General features: G+C 39.4%; 1 protein-coding gene across 1 annotated transcript in view; it reads right to left on the bottom strand.

Moving 5' to 3' along the window:
• Positions 1 to 25,787, bottom strand: part of LOC108876264 (low-density lipoprotein receptor class A domain-containing protein 4) — a 192,005-nt gene that overhangs the window by 117,961 nt on the left and 48,257 nt on the right. The window contains exon 2 of the mRNA XM_018665646.2: positions 9,236 to 10,037. Within this exon, the coding sequence (XP_018521162.1) occupies positions 9,236 to 9,275 (40 nt within the window). The 5' untranslated portion in view covers positions 9,276 to 10,037. The remainder of the gene's footprint in view (positions 1 to 9,235; positions 10,038 to 25,787) is intronic.

Genomic DNA, 25,787 nt, shown 5'->3' with positions numbered 1-25,787 from the left:
TCAGGAGGGTGGTTTTTACAACATTAACTGTCAAAGAAAAAGAGCAGAAGCTACATATGCTGTCATCTAGTCAGTAATTTGATTACAGGATGAGATGTGTCAGGATCACATACATCATATATCTGCTTTGTCGTAACTAATCCAAGCAGCATATCCCCATGCACTTACATGCACTTAGGTAACCAGGTTACAGTCAGCTTTCTCCAGTGAGCTGATTTCCTAATCATCATGTGAAGAAGAAACCCTGTTACAGTGATTAGGATAGAGGATTAGAGAATCCAAATTTTCCAGTGTAGATTTATCATGGAGACAACAGATATCTCTGTGTCAGATGGGAGAAAGGAACAGTAATCTGCTGCATCCTACTATATAAGTAAATTTAATCCATTCAAAGTCCAGAACTAAAATGTTAGAACATGAAAAGTTTCTAAAGTAAAACATAAATATTACGTTATAATGTGAAACATAGTAATCAAGATATACATGAAACTCTTCACATTATATTGTGATAGTGATCCTTTCTTTCTGGTGTGACAGCAATACATTTCCACACATCAGCAACAATTTTGAAATTTAATTATACTGAATACTTCTTTTTGTTGAATTTTATATAGCACTGAATTTATTGCACTGTTATATCTGATTCTGAAAAGCCATCGCTCTGAATGAATGTGGTTTGAATTTCAATTTGTATAATAATAATACTACTACTAATAATAATAATTATAAGGTTATCTTGGGCCCTTCCTTGACCCAGGGTGCAGGACAATCGACCTGGTGTGAAACCCAGTGTTGGCAGTCCTGCTTTAAGATGTTTGTTGCTATGTGAGGAATGGAAATTGAAGCATTAATGTGAAGGCTACTAAACAATGACAGTGACAAATTCAGCTATTGACTACACTCACACACAGATACGCACACATACAGACAATCATGTACATGAACATACATAGATGCACACACACTCTGACCCACACATATAGTACAGTCACATTTAAAAGTCACAGGTACAATTAGACAGGAAGATCAAACACACAGATATAATCACAGATAACCAGAGACACACACTACCACCTAGATGATGTACTTATTTAGGCCACTGTAAACATAGGCTGGGTGGATGTCTGACTGGGTGAGAAGTAAGTAAAGGAGACAAAATCAGACCGCAAGCAGCCATGCACAGAGAGACAAGACACACTTATCAGACAAGAGTTCATAGCTACACACACACACAAACAGAGGACCAGACCACTATCCAGTATCATGGAGCAGTGTTGTAGGCAGTCCTGAATTTTTACACTACAGTGCTGTTATTTTGAAAGTCTGATTATAAATTAACAATTCTGATCTCTTTCAAGCTAATTTGGCAAATTTGTTAGCAAGCCATCATTTATTTACACATCCAGCAGTTATGTAGCAACATTAACCTCAGTTTGTAGTTGTGTTTATGTCCACTTGATGAATTCACTTTATTTTTGCTCTGAGTTTGGTTCCTACCAGTTCCTCTTTAGCTGTTAAATGCTCCATTGTCTTGACCAGTGACTGTAACTTAGACCAGGATGAAAAAAAAAAAAAAAAAAAAAAAACAGAGCACAACTTCCTATATTTAGTCATTTTGTTTGCAGCTGATGCTTTGGTGCCTGGGTTGCTTTGAATAAACTCAAATGAATCATGTCCTAAGTGCAAGTGTGTTGCCTGAAAAAAGAGAGTGGGAATAAAAATAAAATGTCTCATCACTTAATCAGTAATCTTAGTCACAGTAGTTAAGGGCTCAGTTTGAATGCACTGTCACTACTAACATATTCCAGTAAATATTCCCACATCACTTGAACGTGACATAAACCACAACCACATTTACACAGGAAAGTGGGAATTTTGGACAGTCTTGTTTGCCAAGAGAGAAAGAAATAATATTTTTCCTATTTTTTTCCCTATTAAATGGGACTGCAATGTCAGTCCTCAGATACCCTCTCCTCTGCTGCACTGAACATTTTTGTCTGTTGTTTTTACACAAAATACTTCAAAAATACCTTTGATACAGATTCTTCCACTCTATCTGTTATAAACAACTCTGCCCACCGGTACACTACAGCATACTCTCCTATTACACTGGCAGAAGAAACAGCCTGGACCCTTTATCCCATAGCTACAATACTAACCTTTTTATTAAAGACTTCAAGTATTTTGTGTTTAGCTGTTTCTCACTGTATTTTTGAGAATCGGGGGTTCAGACAAATACAGAGTATCAGTAGCACAGTAGATGCAACAGAATGTTTGCCTCTTCATTTTCCTCTTTACAGATTGCAGATAGTTTAGTAGATGCTGCAGTTTTAATTGATTGCCTTTAGCTTGTATGTGATTGTGTGTGTGGTAGGAGAGAGTTGTCTCTTGGTTGTCTTTGACTAGTATGTTTGTGTTGATGATACACATCCTCATCTGCACTCATCACCTGTAGGGTTCCACAAGCCTCAGCTGCTTGCTCACAGTCTAAATGCTTGGTTATATTCCCCATTTAAAACTTGTGTGCTGAGAATGTAAGGAGTCTAAAAAAACTAGAAACCATCTCTTAACAATTGACTATTCAAAAATTATACCGTTGTCCATACTGAAAATCATTCTAAATTATGTAGTAATTTGGTCATTTCATCATTTCTATCAGCAGTTTTGAACAGTGTATGTGAAAAAATGAAATCAATGACTGATATATGATGGAAAAAGTACTTGGGGCGGTACAGTGGTACAGTGGTTAACACTGTTCCCTTGCAGCAAGAGGGTTCAGCTTTCAAAGTTTGCACGTTCTCTACAAGCCTGCGTGGGTTTGCTCAGTGTGCTCCGGCTTCCTCTCACAGTCCAAAGACATGCAGGTTAAGCTGATGGGCAACTCTAAATTGCCTGTAGTTTTGAATGTGAGCATGAATGGTTGTTTGTCTCTATATGTTGGTCCAATGATTGACTTGTCCAGGGTGCACCTCTCGTGTCCTGTGTCAACTGGAATTCAACTGCATGTCCTCCCAAAATGGATGGTTGGTAGCTTGGGAACATGGTGATTATTTGCAGGGCTAGTTTCTAGACTACTGCAGCTGGTGAGCTAACCAGTGACATGATAGCTGCCCGTGAACCTGCAAACACCAGGCAGCCACACATATTACTGTAATATTTCATCACAGTCTGTTGGTATACTGTAATCTCCAAAGTCATTTCTGGGCTGTTTGTTTATAACCTGCTGACTATCTGATTGCTTGTGTTTTTCTTTTAACACTGCTGTTCCAAATCTCAGCAATTAACTTGGTGAGTACCATGTTATCATTTACAGCAACAATGATCAAATCACAGAAGATACAACCCAAGTTGTGAGAAAAAGTGGAATTATCATTTAAGAAAAGCCAGACTACATCTAATTTTGATTAAATGGTTGCAATTCAGTCAATCTAACACTTTTAAATGTCAATCAAAAAAATCAATATTACATCTCAGACTTGATTAGAACGAAGCACATATACTTTTACCAATGCATAGACAGGTAAAGAGCTGGCAGGCAGACATCCAGTGCGCCTGAGGCCTCAGCCCCACACAGCAGGTGGGCAGAGGAGCAGGAGGTACTCCTCTAATTAACCTGATCTGTCAGTCACTCATGGATGGGCAAGAGCTCCACATTAGTACAGCTCAATATGCCTTGACTGTGTTGGGAGACCACACTGCAAGAGATGGAGCAGAGGTGGGAAGAAAAGAGAATGACAGAAAGAGAGCAATAAATGGAGATGGACAGAAAAAGGTGACCACCAAGAGAGAGGAAGAGTCAGAAAATGTGTCAGACACAGAAGGGGAGAAGACAAAGGGATAAGAAAGAGGGAGGTGGACTGGTATTGGTGAGCATGCTCAGTGTTTGAATGCCATGAACGGCTTAATGCAGATATATGGCTGGGCAGCACAACCAGACGAGTGCAAAGAGAGATATTTGGAAAGATAGACAATACAATCAAATAGACAAACTCACTGCAAATACACACAAAACAACCAAATAGTTTTGGTTTGTTGTTTGGATTTGTAGTGTATGTGTTGTGCAGGTTTTGTCTATTTCCATGTGTTTTCTTAAGATGTAGTGTGTTGAGCTCTCTTGGTCACCAAAGGAAAAGAGAGGGAAGGAGGAAAGTATCAAAGCACATATGAGGAGGGAATTGAGGAAGGGACTATATTACAAAAGGAGGGATGAAGCTAACAAGGGAAAAAACAATACTGAAGGGAAGAAAACAGATGAGGGAAAGGAGTGTGATCAGAGTAAAAAGTTATTTTCCAGGGCTGGTACGGTGGCTTTAGTCTGTGCTTGTTTGAACGCTCTCTTCCTTCCACACTTCAACTGATAGCACAATACATACAGCAACAGCAACAAGCTCACCATAGAGATCAGTGTGGATTCAGTTTCACTGAACACAGATGCAGACAGACACACAAACCTGACTGGGCCAAACAGTGTGTGTGAACAGACGTATGTTTTTTTTACCTGACATGAACTCCAGCATTAAACAGAACCTTACGTTAACGCTGCAGCTATCAACCACCAGTGTCTGCCTACATCTGAATTCTAGCCAGTTTGTTTCTCACCGCTCAATGACTTCGTTCCCCTCCTCACCCCCTCCAGGCCTCAGCAGACACTGACCAGAACTAACCCACACACATACACAAGCTCATTCATACAGCTGATTAATTATGTAATACATATGCTTTGAGAACTGGCTGGGGTGATTTCTCCCCATCTGTAGTAAAGGATCACAGTAAAGATATCAGCAGGATGTATACACATATTTACAGATAAAATAGCATGCATGTGAAGATTCGAAGTCAGTGCATTTATCAAAATATTAAACACAGTACACACACTGCATGCCAGTCTGCCCCTTGGTCCTACGTTAAGTGTAATTAAATCATTATTAATTAAATCAACAACAGAAAGCAGTCAGGTACAAGTCAATCTGTCAGTGACTCAGTCAGTCTGTCAGTACAGTTCTCTATAAGCTCACAAAGTGAGATGTCTGTCTTGGAGATATCATCTTCCTCAGAGTAAAAGTTCTGTCAGTCACTCCAAGGAGGTGCTTTCCTATTTGTGCTCTGGATAACACTGCAAATGGAAACATCACAGCAGGACTCTCAGCAAACAAAGAGAGGATGGCAGAATGTGAAATTTGCCACAGCAGCTCGAGGAACATTTGGACTGGGGTGAAATGAGAGAATGCTGTTGAAAATGTCATCAGTCATCTTCACAGGTGTATCATCTGCATAACTTTGCCATAAGGAGCTGTTTGTTCATATGAGTGAAAACACACAGAGGATGACCTCATTCTGGATGATACTGCTGATGCTAGCAAAAATGTTTATACTGTTATTTTTTACTTCATTAATGATCTGAGCAAAAATAATAACTTTACTTTCTTTATATTAGTCAGTTGTGCTTTACAGATATCTTACAGACACCACCTTACAAATACTTAAAGAACGTGTAAATAATGTCTCCAGGTTTTGATATATTGTCTTCACACATTATTATAAAGCACACATTGTTATTATTTGGACCTATGCAAATCATGTATATAAACAACCTAAATTAGCTACTTCTGTAGAAGTTCAAAACCAGAAACAAACCATGTGTAGCTCCTGTAAAAGCTGAATGGATTGTATTAGTGTTAATATTGAATTTTATTATGATGTAACTGCCAGCGGTGGTGCATTTGTGTTTACATTCTTACCGCAGGTTGTTGACATGTTTGTTGTTCTTTTCACCAAGTGGGAGACGTCGTCAGTGTCAGAAACTCCTGATATCACAGATTCTGAGTTACAGTTTGGAAGCTGATGTAATTATGTTTTTAACAAACAAAGATATGACTGTGACATTAAACACAGTGGTACTTTGAGCTAAATGCTAATATTGGCATGCTAATATGCTCATAGTGACAGCGGTAACATGCTAATGTTGAGCAGGTGTACTATAGTGTTTACCATCTTAGTTGAGCACATTAGCATACTAACATTTGCTAATTAGCACTTAACACAAAGTAATATAGTGAAGTTGATGGGAATGCCATTAAGTTTGCAGTTATTTGGTCACACTGTGTGTGTGTGTGTGTGTACTCCTCGCTTATTTAGTCACTATAATCCATTGTCTCATGATTTGACTAAGGCAAGCATGTCACAAGTCTTAACCCGTTCACTGGTCCCCAGAGGAAGAGCTCAGCCTCCCCTGTGAGTCTGCATACAACTGCAATTACAACTATCATAATCAGAACAAGTGATTGTGCTTTAATGAAAAACTGTTAAGTCTAGTCTACAGAGGCTAATACTGAATCTGAAAATTATACAGGGTTGTTTAATTGCAGAGAAATTGATGCAGCAGGTGACAACACACCTGGTGATGTGCAAGACACAATGTGCAAACTATTCTCCTTTTATTTTTACGGGACTGGAATGTTCACATAAAAAAACTAAAATACTATTCTATCATTGTTATGTATTATTATGACCTATATTACCAGTGTGATTTAAACTGTGATAATTTTGTGGGTCTGCATTTGTCATCTACAGTCCAGACATAAGTAATATTTGGACTGTTATATTTCTTCTCCATACTGTTGCTTCACCAACATGTACAACTTGAAACAAAATAGAGGGGAAACCCACTACATGAACTCTCCACTTTAATTTGAGCAGGTTTACACCAATACAGAAATAAGTGTGTGTGAGATATGACCCGTTTAAAACATACTGCCAAAAGTGTAGGGTTTCAAAAGCAATGGGAGGATACTCATGAATTCAGACAAAATAATCCTATTCAATATTCTGTGGGAATGTATTTATTTGTGTGTGATCACTATGTCTATCAGACCTGTAGACATCACCTGATGATTTGTAACTATCTGGTGATGCTCTCCTAGGCCTTCAGTGCAGCCACCTTAAGCTCTTGTTTAATGAGGGGTCTGTCTACCTTAAAGCTTAGTTTGTACAGTACATATGCAAAGGATCAATGCAGAGCCTGTGCCATAACCTACGCAAGTAGCCTACGAGGCTGTAAGCAGATATACTTGTTGGCTGGTGTGTCTGTATCGCTCTGCAATTACACAACCAAAACTTAAGTTGGTGGTGGGTTTCCTATGATACTGTGTCGAGTTTCTTCATGTTGGGCCAATAAATGTTGAACAATAGTTACTTTGATGCAGAGAAGAGAGAAGACATCTGAGGAGATGGTTTGTATGACCATTGAACTGATGAAATTTGAACTGATTGAAATTGATTGATGGGACAGTGAGTTTTCTGAGCTTGTCTCGCCACTGAGAGACAAATGGACCAGGGACAGTTGTTGCAGTCTGCATTACTGTGACATGTAGTTAGATTTCTAGGGAGGTGCATGTCAGGCTACATGCTGATTCTTTGCAGAAGCATTGTCCTTTAGTCGCTATAGTGTGTGGCTATATATTCCTTCACCCTGAACAGCCTTTTGACTGCTTTGGTTCTATGATTAGGATTGCTGTGCTGCTGAATGATGAAATGTCATCCAATGAGTTTTGAGGCATTTGAGCACACTCAGTGCCCCTGTATGTGTCTGCATTCATCCTGTTTGCTTCCATCAGCAATTAAATTATCAATACCAGTGTGGAAGTTCTATTGGTAACTATACATGCCAAGCCATAATGGAATCACATGTGATAGACAGATAAGGTGGCATTTTTTCCCCTCACTTTCCTCTTTTCGTCATTTTGATAGCGGTTGATTTGGTTTAGCCCCCACAGAACTTTGTTCCAGAATTCTGGTTTCCTGGCTCCTCTGTTTTAACTTACCCGGGGTTTGCATCTCGTGTGAATCCTCTGAGGACTTGCTGTGCAGTCATAAAGGGGTTTTTCCTAACCATCCAAATGATCTTCTGATAATCCACAAGATTTCATTGGCCATTTTCTCAATTTCCTTGGCACAATTGGTTTTTTGCACATACCCAAATGTTGATTTTGGCAAACAAGCTACCTATGACATCTCTCTAATTGATTTTTGCTTTATTTGAGTGTCATTGTCATCTTCTTCACTTGCATGCATCTCTTTACTGTGCAGTATCATATCGACAGATCAGTTCTAAGCCACGTGTGAGCTTATGTGCATGAAATAGTAGCAAAGTGTGTTTTTCAATACTGATGTAAACCTTCTCAAATTAAAGATGAATCGAATATGCTTAAGCACAGAGCTTGAGTAAAACAAAGGGTCACTGTGCAAGTATTTATGATTTGGACTGTATATACGCCACATAGCCTTCATAAGTTCTGGGCCAGATCCAAGATGCTCAAGATGATGAGGATTCCTTTGTGGTGATCTGGCCCAAGATCAGGACACACAGATCTGGTCAAATCTGGCCCAGATCCAATATAGATCACCATAAAGGAATCCTCATCTGGTCTAGAGCTGGGCCAGTGCTGGCACAGGTTTTTTGAGTGAATCTGCATCGGTATTGCCTAGTTGCACCAAAGGACATTGGCCAAGTATGTCACACAGAAATACCAGTTTGGAGGTGAATCTGGCTCAGAGTCAACTGCTACCTGTTATACCATCAATTTACCCAGATAACCTGGATAAAGCCTCATCATTCTGTTGGTCTTCTTGAACAGCAAAGAGACAGAGTCAACTCTTTGTCTTTTCAAGTATCTAAATTATACAGAGTGTTGTTTCTATCATCTTTAGCCAGTCAGTTCAGTAAAGGCACTGTCCTACAGGGACCACATAGAAACATAGAAATCATTATTAATAACATCTGTGCTTTTCCTATTATGACATAGTAAGTAAAAATATATGCTGTGACAAAGGCAGATAAAGGTATGAGTTTTGTTTTTTAGCATGTGTACGAAATCAGTCCTTCATTCATTACTCATTTTAAGTCATCACTAACAGATGTGGAGTAACCCTAATGTAATTTTTGCCTCAGTAAAATGATTGTTAGCAGAAAGTAGTGTGCATTATTCTACTTCTAGAACTGTTCTATTGGTCTGTTATAGTAAATATGGAGTCATCTCAGACACAGCTGTAGTTTGGCCAATTCACACTATTAATATTAGCCACAGCGGAGTAAATTTGCTATTGGTGAAATCAGCACTAACTAAGTAAGATCAATTTTTTTCTGTTTGACATCAGTATACATTTTTTCTTTGATGCACAGACGCGCACACAATCACACACACACAAACACACACTGCTGTGCATTATCAGTTTTTACCTTTGAAGGCATTTGTGGCTGGTAAGTCAGTTTCCTGCATACTGCTCCTTCCCACTCTCTGTCAGCTGCTGCCGATGCTGCAATGGGCAATGGATGCCAATAGACCAACCCTAACCAGTCCGAGCCGTGGCCAGTGGGGGGAGGGAGGGTGGCCGAGAGGAAGGGGTGGCACCTGCCAGTCTCACTGCCATCTTTCTTCATCAACAGTCCATGTGTAGTGATAAAAGGCTTATTCCTGTCAAACTCTGGAACAGGCTTCTCCACTCCTCAGTGACAGCTCATGTGGTAACTTGCTATGAACACAGCTGTCTGGTTAGACTGACTGAGACTTCGGGTATGAAGTGATAGCCGAGAGGAAGGAGATGTAGGGTTTTGGGGGAGGTTTGAGCTGGTGACTGGGTCAGGGAAAGTCAGAGGAGGACAGATGCAAATTTAGGAGGTTGCAGCGTGGGTGCATTTAATCTTAAATCTATATTACCAGGAGTAGACGTACAGCCATGGCCGGACAGTTCTCTTAACTTCTCAACCTGTCTGGGTACAGGTGAGCATTTCAGCCTTTTTTTTTTTTTTTTTTTTTTTACCTATCTTTATGCTCTCTCTGTCTCATCCAGAGTCAGGTTTGTCTCTTAAACTCAGCTCTGATCAACATGCTGACTCCTCGGATTCTCCTTGCTCTTTTTCTGGCTTGTTCCCGTGTTTTCTTTCCTCCCGTCCTCTCTTTCTCCTCTTCTGTCTTTTGTCCTGCTGCTGCAGTCTCAAGCTCAGCACGAGGTACTAAGGCGCTCTCACACTGGCATGACAGCTAGAGAAAAGAGAAAAAACACAGACAGTGGCAGAAACTCAGTGAATAAAATAATGATACACCAAAACAACAGGTGAAATAAATACACCAAAGCAAAACAAAAACATGGACTGAGCTAAGTGCTGGCCTGCTATGACCAGTTGAGAAAAGTGCACAAAAACAACACTCATCCACATCTACCTATGTATACACCCACACTCACAGCCACAATGTGTGTCTCATTTTGGATAGTGGGTGGCTGGCTGGCTGGCATGGCCCCTGTTAGTTCCTCTCACCCACTAAGTTCTTACATGAAAGGGAAAAGTTTTTCTGAAAGCCAAGCACCGCCTGTGACCCTATTTCACAAAGCAGGGGAGAGATAGAGCCACATGTCAGTGTGCCACTTTGAAGTCTGCCTGATAAACAGGGCTAGAGGAGGCTATGGCTGAGGAAACAACAAAACTTTATTTACATTTAAAAAGTGCCAAGTGCTGCTTTTTTGTGTCTGGGAAAGGACTAAAATCTAAAAAAAAAAAAAAAAAAAAAAAAAACAGGAGGGGGAAGAGGAGAAGGAGGGTGAGTTTTGGTAAAACAGTAACAATAACTACTCTTTTTGTTGTTGCTGAGAACATCCAAGTTAAAATGAGGGTGTAGGAGAGACAGATCACATCAAAGGAGAAAAGCATCTGTTCAAAAAAAGAATAGAGGAGGGAGAGTCAATGCACAGCAAGAGTAAAAACTATGAAAAGCAGCAAAAAAGGAAGAAAAAGATGAAGATATGAAAGAAGAGAAGAAAGAAAATGAAAAGAAGAGGCAGAGAAGTAAAAGAAACAGAAATCAATCATAAAATACAGAGTCTCAAGTGTTCAACAACGTGGGATGAGAAGAGAATTGAAGGAAGGGAGGAATTTATTGGTGAACAAAGCAGTCAGATGGTAAACAAACACACAACCTGTCTGAGATTTCGAAAGGCTCGACAGATCTCAGTTAGCTAGTCTTGTCTCAGCTCCATTTACCTGCTCTTATCAAGTCTTATTATGGTATGGATACACACTACAGCTCATGCCCCGACAAATGGAAAAATAAAGAGAGCAAAAACTAGGCTGCTGTGACATAGAGGGATATTTACTTAATCATGTACCCTTCTTATGATTCATCATTTTGTCTGTTTGTGACTAAGCAAAATTAGAGTCTTTTAATGTTCATGGAGAGGAAAATGGATTGAAAGTATTCTTGGGAAGTTACTTGAGTTAACAGTTTGAGATCCTTAGCCACTTTGTATTTGCAGAGATTAAGAAATCAAAGTACTACTTTGGCTGAAAGGAATGCAAAGACCAGGAAGAAGGAAAGGAAAGGACACAAACAGAAAGTAAAGAAGAGGGTAGAAGGGAGCAGGAGAGACGATGAGGAGCAAGTGGATATGGAACCAAAAAATGGAGCTGGGTTCTCAGAAAAACAGCCTGGGGGCTTGACAGGGGTGGAGCAGAAGACCTTGGGCTGGTGGCCCAGGGACCAGAGAGTCCAGAGGCCAGGCAGACAGGTGAAGCCACTTGGGAGGATGGCCTGGAGGCTGTAGAGACAGGCAGAGTTGTTTGATTGAACAGCACAGTGGCCGAACAGACAGGCGGAGCTGCATGGGGGACAGTCCGGTGTCCAGACAGACCGGTGGGAATGGTTTTGTGGGAGTCGTCAAAGGCACAACAGCTGTGGTGGACATCAGTGTAGGCAGGGATGAAAGCAAGATCCATCAGCATGTCAAGCAAGACACCAATGGCAAAGGCAGGATTTCTTTGGAGGCAGAGCAGGAGACTGATGGCAAAGGCAGGTCCTATCTAGAGGCAAAGCAGGAGGGCGCAAGCGAAGGCAGTAAAGGAGGGTCCCCTCTGGAGGTCAGGAAAGGTAACTGGCACAAACAAAATTCAGCTGGACATTAGGCTGGGTGTTTGTGAAGACAGAAGACAGATGATCTGAGAGATCCGACAGACTGGAGATCAGGAGCTGGTGTAATCCAGGCCCCCAACTGGAGATTAGGTGCAGGGAAAACTCATGGCTAAGAACCAGGAAAAAACTAAAGTGGCCAGAAGAGCTGACTCAGGAACAGTTTCGGGAACAGGCTCAGGAACTGACAAGGTGTTGGTTGGGATAGGCAACTCAGGAACACACTCAGGAATAGGCTTGGCGTCAACTGACTCAGGTTCAGGAACAGATAAAACATCGGCTGGGACCCCAATTCTGAACAGACAGGACATCGGCCTGGGCAACCCACTCAGAAACAGACAAGATGTCAGCTGGGACCCCCGACTCAGGAACAGATGAGATGTTGTCTGGGACCCCCAGTGCAGAAACAGACTCAGGAACAGACAAGATGTTGGCTGGGACTCCCAACAGAATGGCTGGAGGCCTGACTGGGCACTGATCATGGCACCAGGCAGCAGAGACACGGGGTCACTGGGCAGCTGAGTCTCTGTGGTGCTAGTTTGGAGGCGGGACATCTCCAAGATCCCTGCTGACCCCTAGATATTTCGGGGAAATAGCCAGGCAAGTCGACTTCATAAAGAGCCAGGCAAGTCTTAGAGAGACTCTGGAAATTAACTTTTTAATCATGGCTTGGAGGACAATTTCCCTTTTGCCATCCTTAAAGCTGCCTCTTTGTACTCCCAACCAGTGTCTTTTCTTTTCCATGCTCAGGCACTCACAAATGTAAGGAAAATCATAAAGGTCATTATCAGAAGAAGTGTCTTCTGGGTCCATGGTTTGGATGCAGCTGTGAACTGAGTGTACTGTCACAGCTAGGAACACAGGAGAAAGGACTCAAATGCAGTCGAGGAGGAGTTACGTAGCTCAGGGATTCATTTACACGAAGAGAAATGATGGCTTATGGAGGGGTGAGGCAGGTGGATGTCAAAATCAGATAATAAAGTCCAAATAGGCAAACAAATCCTGAAAAGCTCAAGCAATAATCCAAAAGTCCAAATGACAGACAACAGGTCAAAACAGGGAAGGAAATGGGAAAAAGGACAACGGTTGGAATAATAGGAAGTGCAGGAGAGGAAAAAGAGTAGGACCCAAATAAAAAAAAATATTTTCTAGTTAGGTCTGTCTGACCTGGCAGTTGTTTGAAATAAGATTTATAGTTTCTTCAGTGAAGTCTGGAATGCTCAGAGAGAACACAAAAGACTCTAATGTTATTAATTGATAGTTTCTATAACAAAGACTTTACTTTTCCAACTTGTTTAAAGAGATTGTGGATGTACATGAAGTGGACCCATTTAACCAGTCAGGGCTATGTTTTATAATATTCAGATTGTTTTGATAAGGATGATAATGCACATTTTGGTAATGCAAAAGGGTTTAGAGGAATTTTAACTAATTAACTAACTCACAGAAAACATATTCTTCAGGTTACAGCAAGGAGGATAGCATTTAAAAATCACCAAGGGTGGAGGATGGTTGTATAGTGAGCCCCAAACTCACATTCAACATTCTGCACTTAGAAACCCCAACTTAACAGGATTTACTTTTCATTATTTCTTGCTAAAAGAGTATGGCATTATGGAGATGAAAATGGGTAGGGGTGGGGCAGTAAAATATTAGGTTTAGGGATTGGAGATATGGATAAAATCCTCTATCAAAGAATTTGTAATTTTATATTGGTATATCAAAGCAATACATTTCAGTAATAGAAGGTTTACTGGGGGATCAATTAGTAAATAGTTTATGGACACAATAACTAGCAGATGTGTCTGCTATTGATACAATTATATAAAAATCCAATGTTATAAAGCACTCATGCTTACTGGTTTGTAACATTGCCCACTCAAGTTAAATACAACCAGAGATACAGGGTGGAAAGAATTCAAGTATTCAAAAATGAAATCACTTATTTATTTACAAGTGTTTTGAACGTTCCCAGGAGCACTTCACTTCATTAATCAGGCCTTTACAGTAGAGTGGGTCAATAGAAGGAAAAGGCATATGATAACCCATTTGGAGTTTGTAAAACAGAGGTTAAAGGACTCAGTGTGCATCATCTGGTTAATACCATCCTTATGGTGAAGCATGGTGGTAGCATCATGCCATATGGGTGCTTCTCAGTGGCAGGGACAGGGAGACTGGTCAGAATTGAGGGAGGGATGAATGCAGCTAAATACAAAGAGACATTTTTCTGTTATTTAGCCTGCTCTCACTGATATAAATGGGGTGGACAATATAATAAAAACACCTGTCTGTATAATGCAATACATTTCTACAGCACCATACACCTAAAACAGAATTTATTGCAGAACAGTTGTATTAGACTAGCTAGGTGTGCCTAATAAACTGAGTGCATTTTGGCATTTTTACTGAGAAACCTTGGGCTGCCCATTAAGGACCCCTGCTGTCCCAAGAATTTCAATTTACAAATCACTGGCAACAGAATATGACTCATTCAGGGGAGAAGTTTAAGCCATAAACATATTAGGTATGTGCATGTGTCCCAGTCATTTTGACATGACAAAGTCTAAAGAACCACTTCACTTCAAATTTCTTAAGTCAATCCATGCTTGTTGCCACATTTATAGCTCTGGCACAGAATGATGGTATCCCCATTCTTAATCCTACCTAAACTGTTTTAATTGGCTTGGGTGTTTCTGACCTGATTGAAATGCTAAAAAAAATCAAGGAGATCACAAGGTGTTCCCAGGCTGGTTGAGACATATAATATAGCCAGCGTGATCTGGGTTTACCTCAGTGCCCAGAAAACCTCCAATGGAAGGCATCCAGGAGGCGTCCTGATTAGATACAAAAACCACCCCAGCTGGCTCCTCTTGACATGACCGAACAGCAATCCCACTAATATCCCTCTGGATAGCTGAGTTCCTAACCCCTTACCCTCTCTGAGCCCAGCCACCATATGGAAGAAGTTCATTTTGGCCACCTCTATTTGCGATATCATTCTTTCAGCCACTACCCAAAACACATGACCCTAGGTGAGGGTTGAAACATCAGCTCCTCTTCATTACAGCACAATGTCTGCACTACTGCTTATCCTCCAGCAATGCACCTGTCAGTCTCACACTCCATTTTACCTTCACTTGTGACCAAGCCCCTAAGCCCATCACAGCTGCATGTCAAGGGTTGCAGTCTGGTGAGGCTAATAGAACCATATCATCTGCAATCTGAGGGGCGCAAACCGGACTGTCTCCTTCCCCAGCTGCACCTTGATTCTGTCCCTGAACAGGCACAACCCTAACGGAGACCAACACCAACTGGAAACATGTTCTAGAAACATGACCTCTTGTGGAGAATATGGAGACAACTCTTGTTTTGGTTATATAGGGATTGGATGGATTGTATGGCCTAGGTAACCCGCTCCCCCACAGTGCCCCCACAAGACCTCCAGATGACATGGTCATAAGCCATAAACCCACAAACCACATGTAGGCTGGAATGGCAAACTCCCATGACCCCTCATACAAGGGTAAAGTGTGGGTCCAAAATTCAACAACCAGGAAGGAATCTGCATTTCTTTCCTGGATCTGAGTATCAATAATCACAATATTACTTTTATGTTAATTGTCAACAATATCTCTCTTTTCTTTGGTCATTTCTGGGACAAATAGCTTAACGGGGTTCTGTCTGGCGTGTAAGTTTTTGAGAGCTATAGACAGCAGTACATTTGTGTTATGATCTGTTAACTCCAATGATACAAACAAGACTGCAACGTGATCTTGAGATCCTAGATGAAGCACTGAAGCTTTACCAGTTCCAGTCTTGCCTGTATGGAGCTGCATGTAACCTCTGACCTCCATGGAGTGGGTAAAGGAAGGAAAGTTTCCATCACGGCATTATTAGAGTCTGAGTATGGTTCTGTGTGTAATATCTGTCTGTAACTGTAACATATGGGTGCAACTAGCAGCTCTAACAGCCAGCTCTGACTCCTCCACTCGGTCACACAGGGACATGTGCTTATCAGTGACACAGCAGTCAGACAGACAAACAACAGACTATTTAACCATGGGGTTGGTCGCATCTGTTACACTGAAAATTCAAGCATACTAAGAATGTGATTGCGTAACAGACCAAGTACTGGGGCCACTGAGGTGATTCAGAATTCTACTGCAACAGACGTGGAAAAAAAAATACTTTAAAATGTAGCTCTCACAGACTGTTACTTAGTCTTCCATTATCTAGATACTACTTAAATCTCATCCATGGCTTTGGTGCATTAATATCACAGCAATTTAATGTATCTCCACTTATTTGACTCTACAACCATATTAATAGTTTCATAATAATCAAGCATAAATTGATCCACTTCTGAAATGTATATGGCCCAGGATAGCACTATTAACTATTTGAATATCTTGTGCGAGTTTCCATTATTGCTCATTATTGCTCAGTCAATTAATGTATTTCTGAGTTACTTGATACTGTTACTTATAGTTTCTTTAAGTAATGATTGATTTACATATGTCAAGACATAGAATATGTATTTGAAGAGCAGCATTTGCTCATGAGAACCTTCTGATAATGTACAGTATGTGTGTGCTGGTGGCAGATTAGAGGCTGTTTAAGGAAAGTCACTCTGTCACATACACACGAAGATTATATGAGCACCAAAATGATTAATGGAAGATCCACTTCAGTCTGCCTCATTAGTCCCACCCATTCTGTACTCCATTTTGACGAGCTTGGCTTGTGGCCAGGCTGCAGTTAACAAAGGCTTTTTAAGGTCGAGCTCAGCAGCTACTGTCTCACACCTCAGTAAGGACTAAGCCTAGTGTTTATGTTACAAGGACAAAAACCAAGGACAGTATTTTTAAGTTACTTTATGTAGACAGATAAATCACTCAACAATTCCCAACTCAACATTTTTCTCTTTTTTTGGTTTGTTGAATTGAAATGTTTTGTTCAATATTCAGTATAGCAATATCAAGGTCTACAGTGTCAAATTATCATTTGAAATGGATATATAATAATCTTCCTGCAGATATTTTTGTAAAATTCCTGAAATTTTGTTGGAGCACTGTATTAGGATCACCTGCTTATTAATGCTTATTAATTATCCAATCAACCAATCCTCATTGTTGTAACGACAGTTAGCAGGAGTCCTTGGAGTGACCTGAGGCCAAGTGTAAATGACAGTTGTTTGGGTTTTTGAATTTACATGTGGCCAAGTGTGAATCAGAATCAGAGAAAAACTTTATTGATCCTATATAGAACCATGGGAAAACTGCTTTGTTACAAATGCTCAACAAACTCTCTAAACAGAACACACACACTGTCTCAGTACAGCTTTATAGTTTTTCTGAAGTTATGCAGCTAAAGTTAAGTACAGCAATTATTATGCTTAATCCATCATCAATGCACATGAAAGCAACACATGCTGTCCAAGAACGCCTCATCAAGAGCTCATCGGAGTGCCAAAACAATAGTGTCCAACTTCCAGTGGCTAAACAGCTGAGACATACTGGTAGAGCCATTGCTTGGCAACCACATGATGCCTCAGGGAGCATCCATCTGAAGTTTGTGAGGAGGTTGCTGACTCCAGACACTGCTTACACAAATCACCACTCTGGGTGCCAACCAGTAAAATCTCCAGCAATGACAAGACAGCTCAATAGGCTAAACATTTCAATACCTGCTCATGACTAGGTTGATGATATCATGTTACTCATTTTACCAGCTGTTAGTTAACCATGTTAGTTTGATCATCTTTACTTCTTTACTTTAATTCAATAGTTTATTCCATGTTAGTAGAAGGCTGTATAGTATAATCTTTGGACCCAGTCGTTGTTGGTCTGTTTCTTTTTAAATAAAGAACAAGGATCCCTTGAATCAGGAGGTACAGCTTCAGATATTAGAATGACTTGATTTATGATATTACTATAAAAGTTGGCTATCCTGTGTTGAGCCATACATTTGTTTAAGGATTGTTTAGTATTACCAGTTATATAACTCTGTGCATTCCTCACTGCATAGTACTGCACACACTATATTGCTTTTTGTGTAATTGGATGTACATTTTTTCAGATAGACCAGTTTCTGTTTTAGTGTGTTGCTGGGTTTGAAAAACAAAGGAATGTAGTGCATGTTGAAGATCAGCAGCTTCAACAGTCACATGCTATTTACACTCTGATGCCTCAGTAATATTAATCTAATGATGTCAGATAATAGTACTTTAACTTCAATACTTTACTCATAGTTTGTTGCTGATATTTAGGTACTTAAATCCAAATAGGATTTTTCATGCATGATTTTTACTTGTTATGGAGTATTTTTACATTGTATAGTGTATTGGTACTTTTATTTAAGTAACTGAAGATTTTTTCCACCACTGGCCACAGGCGCATTCAGGAGTCACCTTTTCTTTAAGAGCTGGAGGGTGTTTAACCAGACTTCTTGTTGGCTGTCTGTTTATTAAAAAGCTGTAGACTGTAATCTCACAATCTATACTGACAGACAAACTAACAGCAAGACTATAAAGAGACAAGAGCCATCTGGCAAAATAAGTCTACAATTCCATAAAGAGACAATTGATCAAAGGCCCTCCCTTGAGGGCTCTCCAAGGATTTGCTGAAAATGCCTCCTAATGCACTATTTACTAACTGAACTGATTGGTTAACTGCCCTGAACATCACCTCCAGATAAAAGATGGGAAAAGACTGGATGAAGCAGAAGAGAAACAAACCAGAGATTGTCTATAGGCATGAATACTGGGCTCATACAGATAATGTTACCTTACTGAGCTAACCAATATAAGTTAAGTTGACATTAAATGATGAGTTACCTTCATGTTTTGTTATACACGGCCACAAGCACAGGCCCGCTTCTGGTGATATTATTAACTTAGTCCACTGGTCAGCATGCCGTAGCAACATTTAGAAGTAATATTGAAATCTCTCTATTTGGTTAAAGGGCAGAGCAAGACTACAAAAGCTACTGTGTTACTATTATACCACATTTACCCTAAGTGAATTCTGTTGCTGCAAATTTGCACTGGCATGAAATCTTTGCCATTTTTGACAAATGTGTGACCTCTCAATTTAAGTAAACTAGACTCAAACAAAATAGCTTGCTTCAAGCCAAAGGGTTTGACCTGGAGGCTCACTCCAAATGACCATTAAGATTGTGGGAATCCCAGAGAGTGAGGAGGAAGGTAAACTCACTGAATTCATCTCTAGTTTAATACCCAAACTACTATGCATTTCCCACACCCAGTCAAAGTTGACTGTGCACACCATGTTCTCCAGTTGCTAGCACCAAGCCACATGCCATCCTGAAATACCATCCATGAAGTATAAGAGGACCAAGGTCCCGATTTTCCATGCACTCTGATGCTTCAGCAAGGTAATGAATCAAAACGCATTCCGCAAGGTAATGCAAACTCTACACGACAGAGGAATTAAATGCAACCTGCAGCACCCGGCCAAGCTCCACATTCATCATCAGGATAGAGAAGCACTAGCAGTCTTCCATGAATAGGAAGAGGTGGCATGGTTTCTGGCAAAGAACAACATACATGAAGGGGAGTGGACTCACATGCTGACATTTTTTATTCAGCTTTTAGTTGGGACTGTTACTTGTTGCTTGTTACATGAAGACTGACAATTTTTTGGTATCATGAACACTCAGTCTCAGGTAGACACTCTTCCCCCACCCTAATAACAATTTTGAATGGTATTACACAACTACTGTTTTGTTTTTTTTGTTTTTTTTCTGAAGGGGAGGGTTAGATACAGTAAAGCTATTTACCTGACTTGCAGCTCCTGCTCAAATGGAACAGGGAATTTTGTGTCTGGTTTAGGGAGGTACGATGGGGGGTGGGTTTGGGTGTGTATTATTCTCATCTGTGGCTCAGATATGTCTGTTTTGTTTTTCACTTCTCATACCTGTAGTGTGGCCGCTGCCATGGCCAAGAAGGAGAGTTTCCATCTTTTCCTTTTACAGTTTCATTCTGACAGTTTAAATAGATTAAGACAATATTTCTTGTGCTCTTTTTCCTCAATATTTACTTCCAAATGGCACCGAAACAACTCCAATATGTCACTTCAGATTCTACAGTTAAAGGCAAACAAGAAGTAACAAAGTTGCATAAGAAAACTAATATTAAGCCATGAGCTTTCATCTAGTTATGAATGTTTTACCTCTTGAACTTTCATTGACCTTTATGCATGTTTGGGAACACTGAAAAAAGTGCAGGAATACAGTAGAGGGCATACAAAACACTGCCTTTATTGTATTTTCTAACACTCCTACAGTCAACCACAAACCATTCAATCCCATTCTGTAAAATTAAATGGAAAACTAATTCCAGGCCAAATACAGTGGAATTACTGTCTAACACACAAGTGTCTGTGCTAGTGTCTTAAAAGGACCCTTGGGGAAGAACAGACACTTTACCTACCTCTACACACACATTGCTGACTTTTGAAAAAGTATGTAAGTACGGAAATATATGCAGGTATATTTTAATACAGAGATTCACATAAAAAGATCACACAAAGAAGAACAGCGTGTGCAGAAGCAGCAGGTAGAGGGAGCAGAGACATTACTTCCTGCAGTCATGCAGCAAAAATGTATCTTGTTCCCTCTGACTGGGGAAAATGTAAAATTTTAAAAAGTAAAAAGAAAATCAGATGGCGCAGTACAGGAAAATAGATTGTTCTGCCTGCTGAGAGAGAGCTCTGACTATCTGAGGAGAAAATGACATCCTCAGACCAAACTTACATCCATACAAAGGAAGATGCTAAGACATTCAGGCACATATATTAACATATATGCACACATTCGTGTTGCACTCAACCCATGTAGACAGTATGAATGCAAAATTGCACATACAAGTTACACTAATGATGTCACCCATGATAAAAGCCATCATTTTCAAATCTTTTGATGTGATGTAACCCTAATGATACAAATGACATTATGAAGGCATATTTAACACTGGAATTGTAGTGCAGAATTCCCCAGGATTTTTCTGTGAAATAGTTTCCATGAAATAGTTAACCACAAGCACTCATATATTTACAATGTAAAATGGGCAATTCCATTAAAATTTTTTATTGTTTTGTTTGTTTTGTTTTTGCTGTTAGATGAGAAGATCAGCATCACTCTCACTGACTGATATGAGGCTGCAGCCAGCAGTCAGTTAGTTTAATTTAGCATTAAGACTAAAAAACAGCATAGCTTGCCTGGCTTTCTACAAAGGTAAAGCTCAAAAAGGAAGGAAGTCACAACACCAAGCCAAGTATGCACTGATACACATACCTTAATTTGCAGAAAACTGGCTGCATTGCTTTTTTGCAAGTGTTCCCTGGGTTTTTTAGGTGGACCATACGGTAAGATTTCTGTTTTTAATCAAATGTTGACAGCAAACTTTCATGGTTGTGTTTGTCATGTCTTTGTGTAAAAAAAAATATATATATGCTGATCTGATTTTTTACACTCACAAATACCATTGCTGAAAAGGGATACAGAGGATTACTGTAGTGTTTCTTAATATGAGGGAAATCAGCACCAAATGTAAGTGTACCTCATTCTATGGGGGGCTTGTGGATCCCTTGACTTCATTTTGGGTCAAGGGACCTGCTTCATGCCACAGACTGCACTGGGTCACAGTGATATTTCAAACAGAATCTTAACAGAGATCAAGGTAAATAGGTCAGTCATAATGGTTCATTCCATTCTGCAGTAAAAGGACATTAGAGGTGACACTCTACATGAAACAACTTGTTATGAGTCCTTAATCTCTACGTTCAGTCTCTCAGCAGCCATAAAACTGCAGCCAAGCAAAGAGCTGACTAAGGAAAATTAGTGTGATAATAATGCAGTTAAAGTTCTTCAGCTTCAAGTCTTTTCAGAGCTTCACAGTCACAGCACACTGATCTAACTCTGAATTAATCAGCCAAAGGTCACTGTTACTACACATTAGGAAGAATTTTTTTCTGGATTTAATAAGTAGGGTTATTCTCTTTTGTTCTGGGGCCCAGGTTCATTAAATATATTACCGCTTTTGGCCATATGTTGGCATCAGCACCACACCAGAGAAGAAGAAGATCTCAAAGTTGTATGTGGCTAAGGTCATCCTTACTTGTGTCACATGTCTGTTTGTATTCTGCTACCCTGTCATTGCTTTGGTACTTGTAAGACATATGACACATGGATTAAAATACTGTTCTGGTTATTAAAATCTGACACACTTACTTCAAGTACCTTAAAACTCTGTCTGGTAAAGTATTACCCAGTCTACCTTCCTCTCTACCCAGCCTGTGTCATTTGGTTTATGAGTAGATAAAAGCACTTGCAGAAAGAAATCTGATCTGTGTCACAACAGCAATAAAGACTGCAAAGGCTGACACATGGATAGTGAAAGAACAGGGACATCAGTTATAGAAATTCAGCCTTTTTGTAAGGGAGCACATCAAAACAGGATGATAGAGTGATACTTCAGTGATAAAGTGTAGCACGTCCATTAAGTTGGGGGAGTTCAAACTAAAAAAGAAAAAAAAAGAACGAAAAAAAACATAATGGTGAACACTGACGCAGAAGAGTCTTAAATCCTGACTTTTAAAGGGAAACTCTGGTGATTTTACACCCACAGATCTTTTTTTTTTTTTTTTTGAGTTTTATTTTCAACTGATCTTTGTGAGTCTAACAATATTATTATTAGAAGAGCAATACTAAATCAGCATCAGAGAACTCTTAATCATTAGAGTAGTCAAGCTCCAAAAACACTGCATGCTACACTTCCCATAATGCATGATGTTTGTTAGACTCAGCCTGCCTTTCAAATACTCCTTCAAAATGATTGCAATTTATACCAAACTTAATTTATTTACATTTTACACCTCTCTCTAATATATTTTGCCTTTTTTGAAACAGTTTCCTAATATTTTTCCTGGTCACCCACAGCAGAGTCTGGGCTATGCCTAAGATACTGTGATTTGCAACGTTTTCAGTGTTTTATCAATACTATATACTATAATGAAATATTTTGTTTAAATCATCTGAAATGTCAGTAATTTTCTCATATTAGAGAAAACTTTTTGAAAATGCCATAGATGCAACAGTTATCAAGTCAAAATCCAAAGAGTGGATTTTATCTCAAATGACAAAACACTATAATCAATCGAAACAGACAAGGTCATTGTGCTGAATTTCTTGTACAAATGTTGACAACTTTCAGCTGCAAATTAGCACCTAGTATTTCATCCTCAGAGTATCAGTCACACTTCATGTTAAATAACAATACAGACTAATGACAAATGACAATGATTGTTGTTTGCTGTTGTCACACAACAGAGAGTTAGACAACCTGTCTGTCTACAGTTACAAGCACACAATTACACAAGTCTGAATTACTTGTCATGTATTAAAACTTTGTGTGTTTACTTTGTGTGTGTCTGTTTGTCAACTAGGCCAGTATATCTCTAGGTTTATTTCAGCATAGTAATCTAATTCAATCACCCTGGTTAATTGTACAGACTTGTCTCCAATGTTACAAGAATGCTACAAGAAATGTTTGTTTTGAAGTTACTGCTGCAGGACACAAAACATTGAATTGTTAGTGTATCATTATCTTAAACACATTGTGTTTGTCTGTACTGGTGACTGAGATGAAGATCATATTACATTTTAAGACCAATTAACACAGAAAACCATGTAACTCCAAAGGGTACACACTTTTTATACTTTTTATATGTGATTTTTGCTAAGGAATTAATAAATAGATTCCAAACTGTTTCCTTGCCTGAGGCTTCAATCATAATGTATCACATTACTATCACATCCCATATGTTGACTCATTCTGTTTCCTATCACCTTCTCAGGACCCTAGGAATGATACAGTATGTTTTCCTGGTAATAAATATATCACTGGGTCTCCAAGCAGCACGTGTTAATTCTTATACTTGGCGAAAACCTTTATTTACACACACAGACACGCACACACACATTTTGTTCCCAGTAGTCTGAATCATACAACTCATTGTACATACATAAACAGAGTTTCTTTACCTCAAGCAAACACATTCTTTAGCATCTCCCAGCCAGTATATGACCATAACAAAGGTTCAGAGATGTGGTATTAGAGATAATGTGTGCCTGCACTGAGAAATTCCCACAACGATCCCATAGCTGTAGGCTATGGCATCACTATGTAAAGCTATAGATATTTATATGTTTATGTGGTCTTTTTTTAGTCTTTTAGCTTTGTGAAATAACAACAGAGAGTGAGGAAAAAACGTGAGAGGAAGGAGTAGGTTTGTTTGAAAACAGAGGAACGTATGAAGAACAGAATGTAAAACGATGTCAAGCAGTATACATCTTTAAAAAATAGACCCAACCTTTCTGTGTAGAACTTGAAAATACTTTTGTGATTATATTCAATAATAATATTTATATCTAAAATAATAAGAAGGTTTTGTTTTGACCAAACTGGACTGTTGACATGTTGTACTGGCAGTGATGAAGTGAAGAAACATTGGGATACTGCCTTTGAAGGTGCACTATAGTATACAAGGTGGGATCAAGTAGGGCAGGTGGGAGGTGATGATTGTAAAAATGCTGACTCTTAATGTTGATCGTGTAATATCTGCTGCATGTGCATTATCCTGCCATGTTCCATTCATTCGCAACAGGAACAGTCTTAGAACTGTTTGATCGCGTCGTGAGATGCACAATACACTGTCTGCAAGTGCAAAGATGGGAGACTAAATGGAGTAACTGGCTGTATCTCCATCACTTTTTAAACGCTTCCCCTATTTGTGAAGAGGAAAAGGATGGTAGAGGAGTCAGGCATTGGTGGTGGAGCTGTTCGATTGCCAGAAAATATTTTTTTAAAAAAGAGTTGTACTAAATACAACAGATGAAAAATGGTGTAGAGAATGGATGAACAAGACATCTGTTTATGGCACGTTAATGTTGTGGACTTGGATTTTTCTAGCCGAAACCAATATTAATATTTGAATGTTTACAAAAAGCTTTGAGTGACACTGTGCCAAAATTTGATCCAGAGAAACAAGAGGCACCTGAGCTAAGTTTCAAGTGTCACAGTAAAATTCTGTTTTCACTTTGTAGATTGATGAGGGAAAATTTAGTATAAGGCTGTGAAAGGACAAACTGAAAAAAGTGAGAAGGTCTGAATACTTTATGAATGCACTGTATCCTGTATTATATATAAAACAACCTAATGTAATATCTATGTCAAAATAATTGGCATATAGCCAAGTTTCATCTTTAGGAAAGACATTATTTATGGCTTGACTAAATAACTGAAGAATATGCATTATTATTGTTTCAGGGTGAGACAGTAGACACATAGGAAAAGAACAACAGGACCAATGAAAAGGTGTCAAAATACTGAGAAGAATAGCAGCTACAGAAACAGGAAGCAGTGAAGCAAAAAAGCAATGCAGACATCACTATCCACTGAGTTTTCTGCAAATTAAGGGATGTGTATCAGTGTATACTGAGACCAGAGGGAGGTTGGAACTAATACATTGCATAAAAGGATTAACGGCACTGAAAGTATTGCCACAGTGGAAGTCACCTAATATCCAGAAAAACAGAACATTTTTCAACTTTTCAACAAAATTGGATAAGTATGACAAATAAACTTTTTAACGTCCCACATGATCCCAGCCACAGGGTATTTAACATCTGATCTTACATTTACATTCATAAAGAAAGCCACAAAAATATTAATGATGATCTTCTGTATTGTTAAAATATGAGACCCAGCTGTAGCTCACAGCATTTTTAGCTCAGCATCATTGCTATTGTGAC

Source organism: Lates calcarifer, linkage group LG15 (assembly GCF_001640805.2).
Source record: "Lates calcarifer isolate ASB-BC8 linkage group LG15, TLL_Latcal_v3, whole genome shotgun sequence".
NCBI classification, from domain to species: Eukaryota; Metazoa; Chordata; class Actinopteri; family Centropomidae; genus Lates; species Lates calcarifer.
Note: the sequence above shows the minus strand (reverse complement) of the source record. Positions and strands in the feature narration are given on the sequence as shown.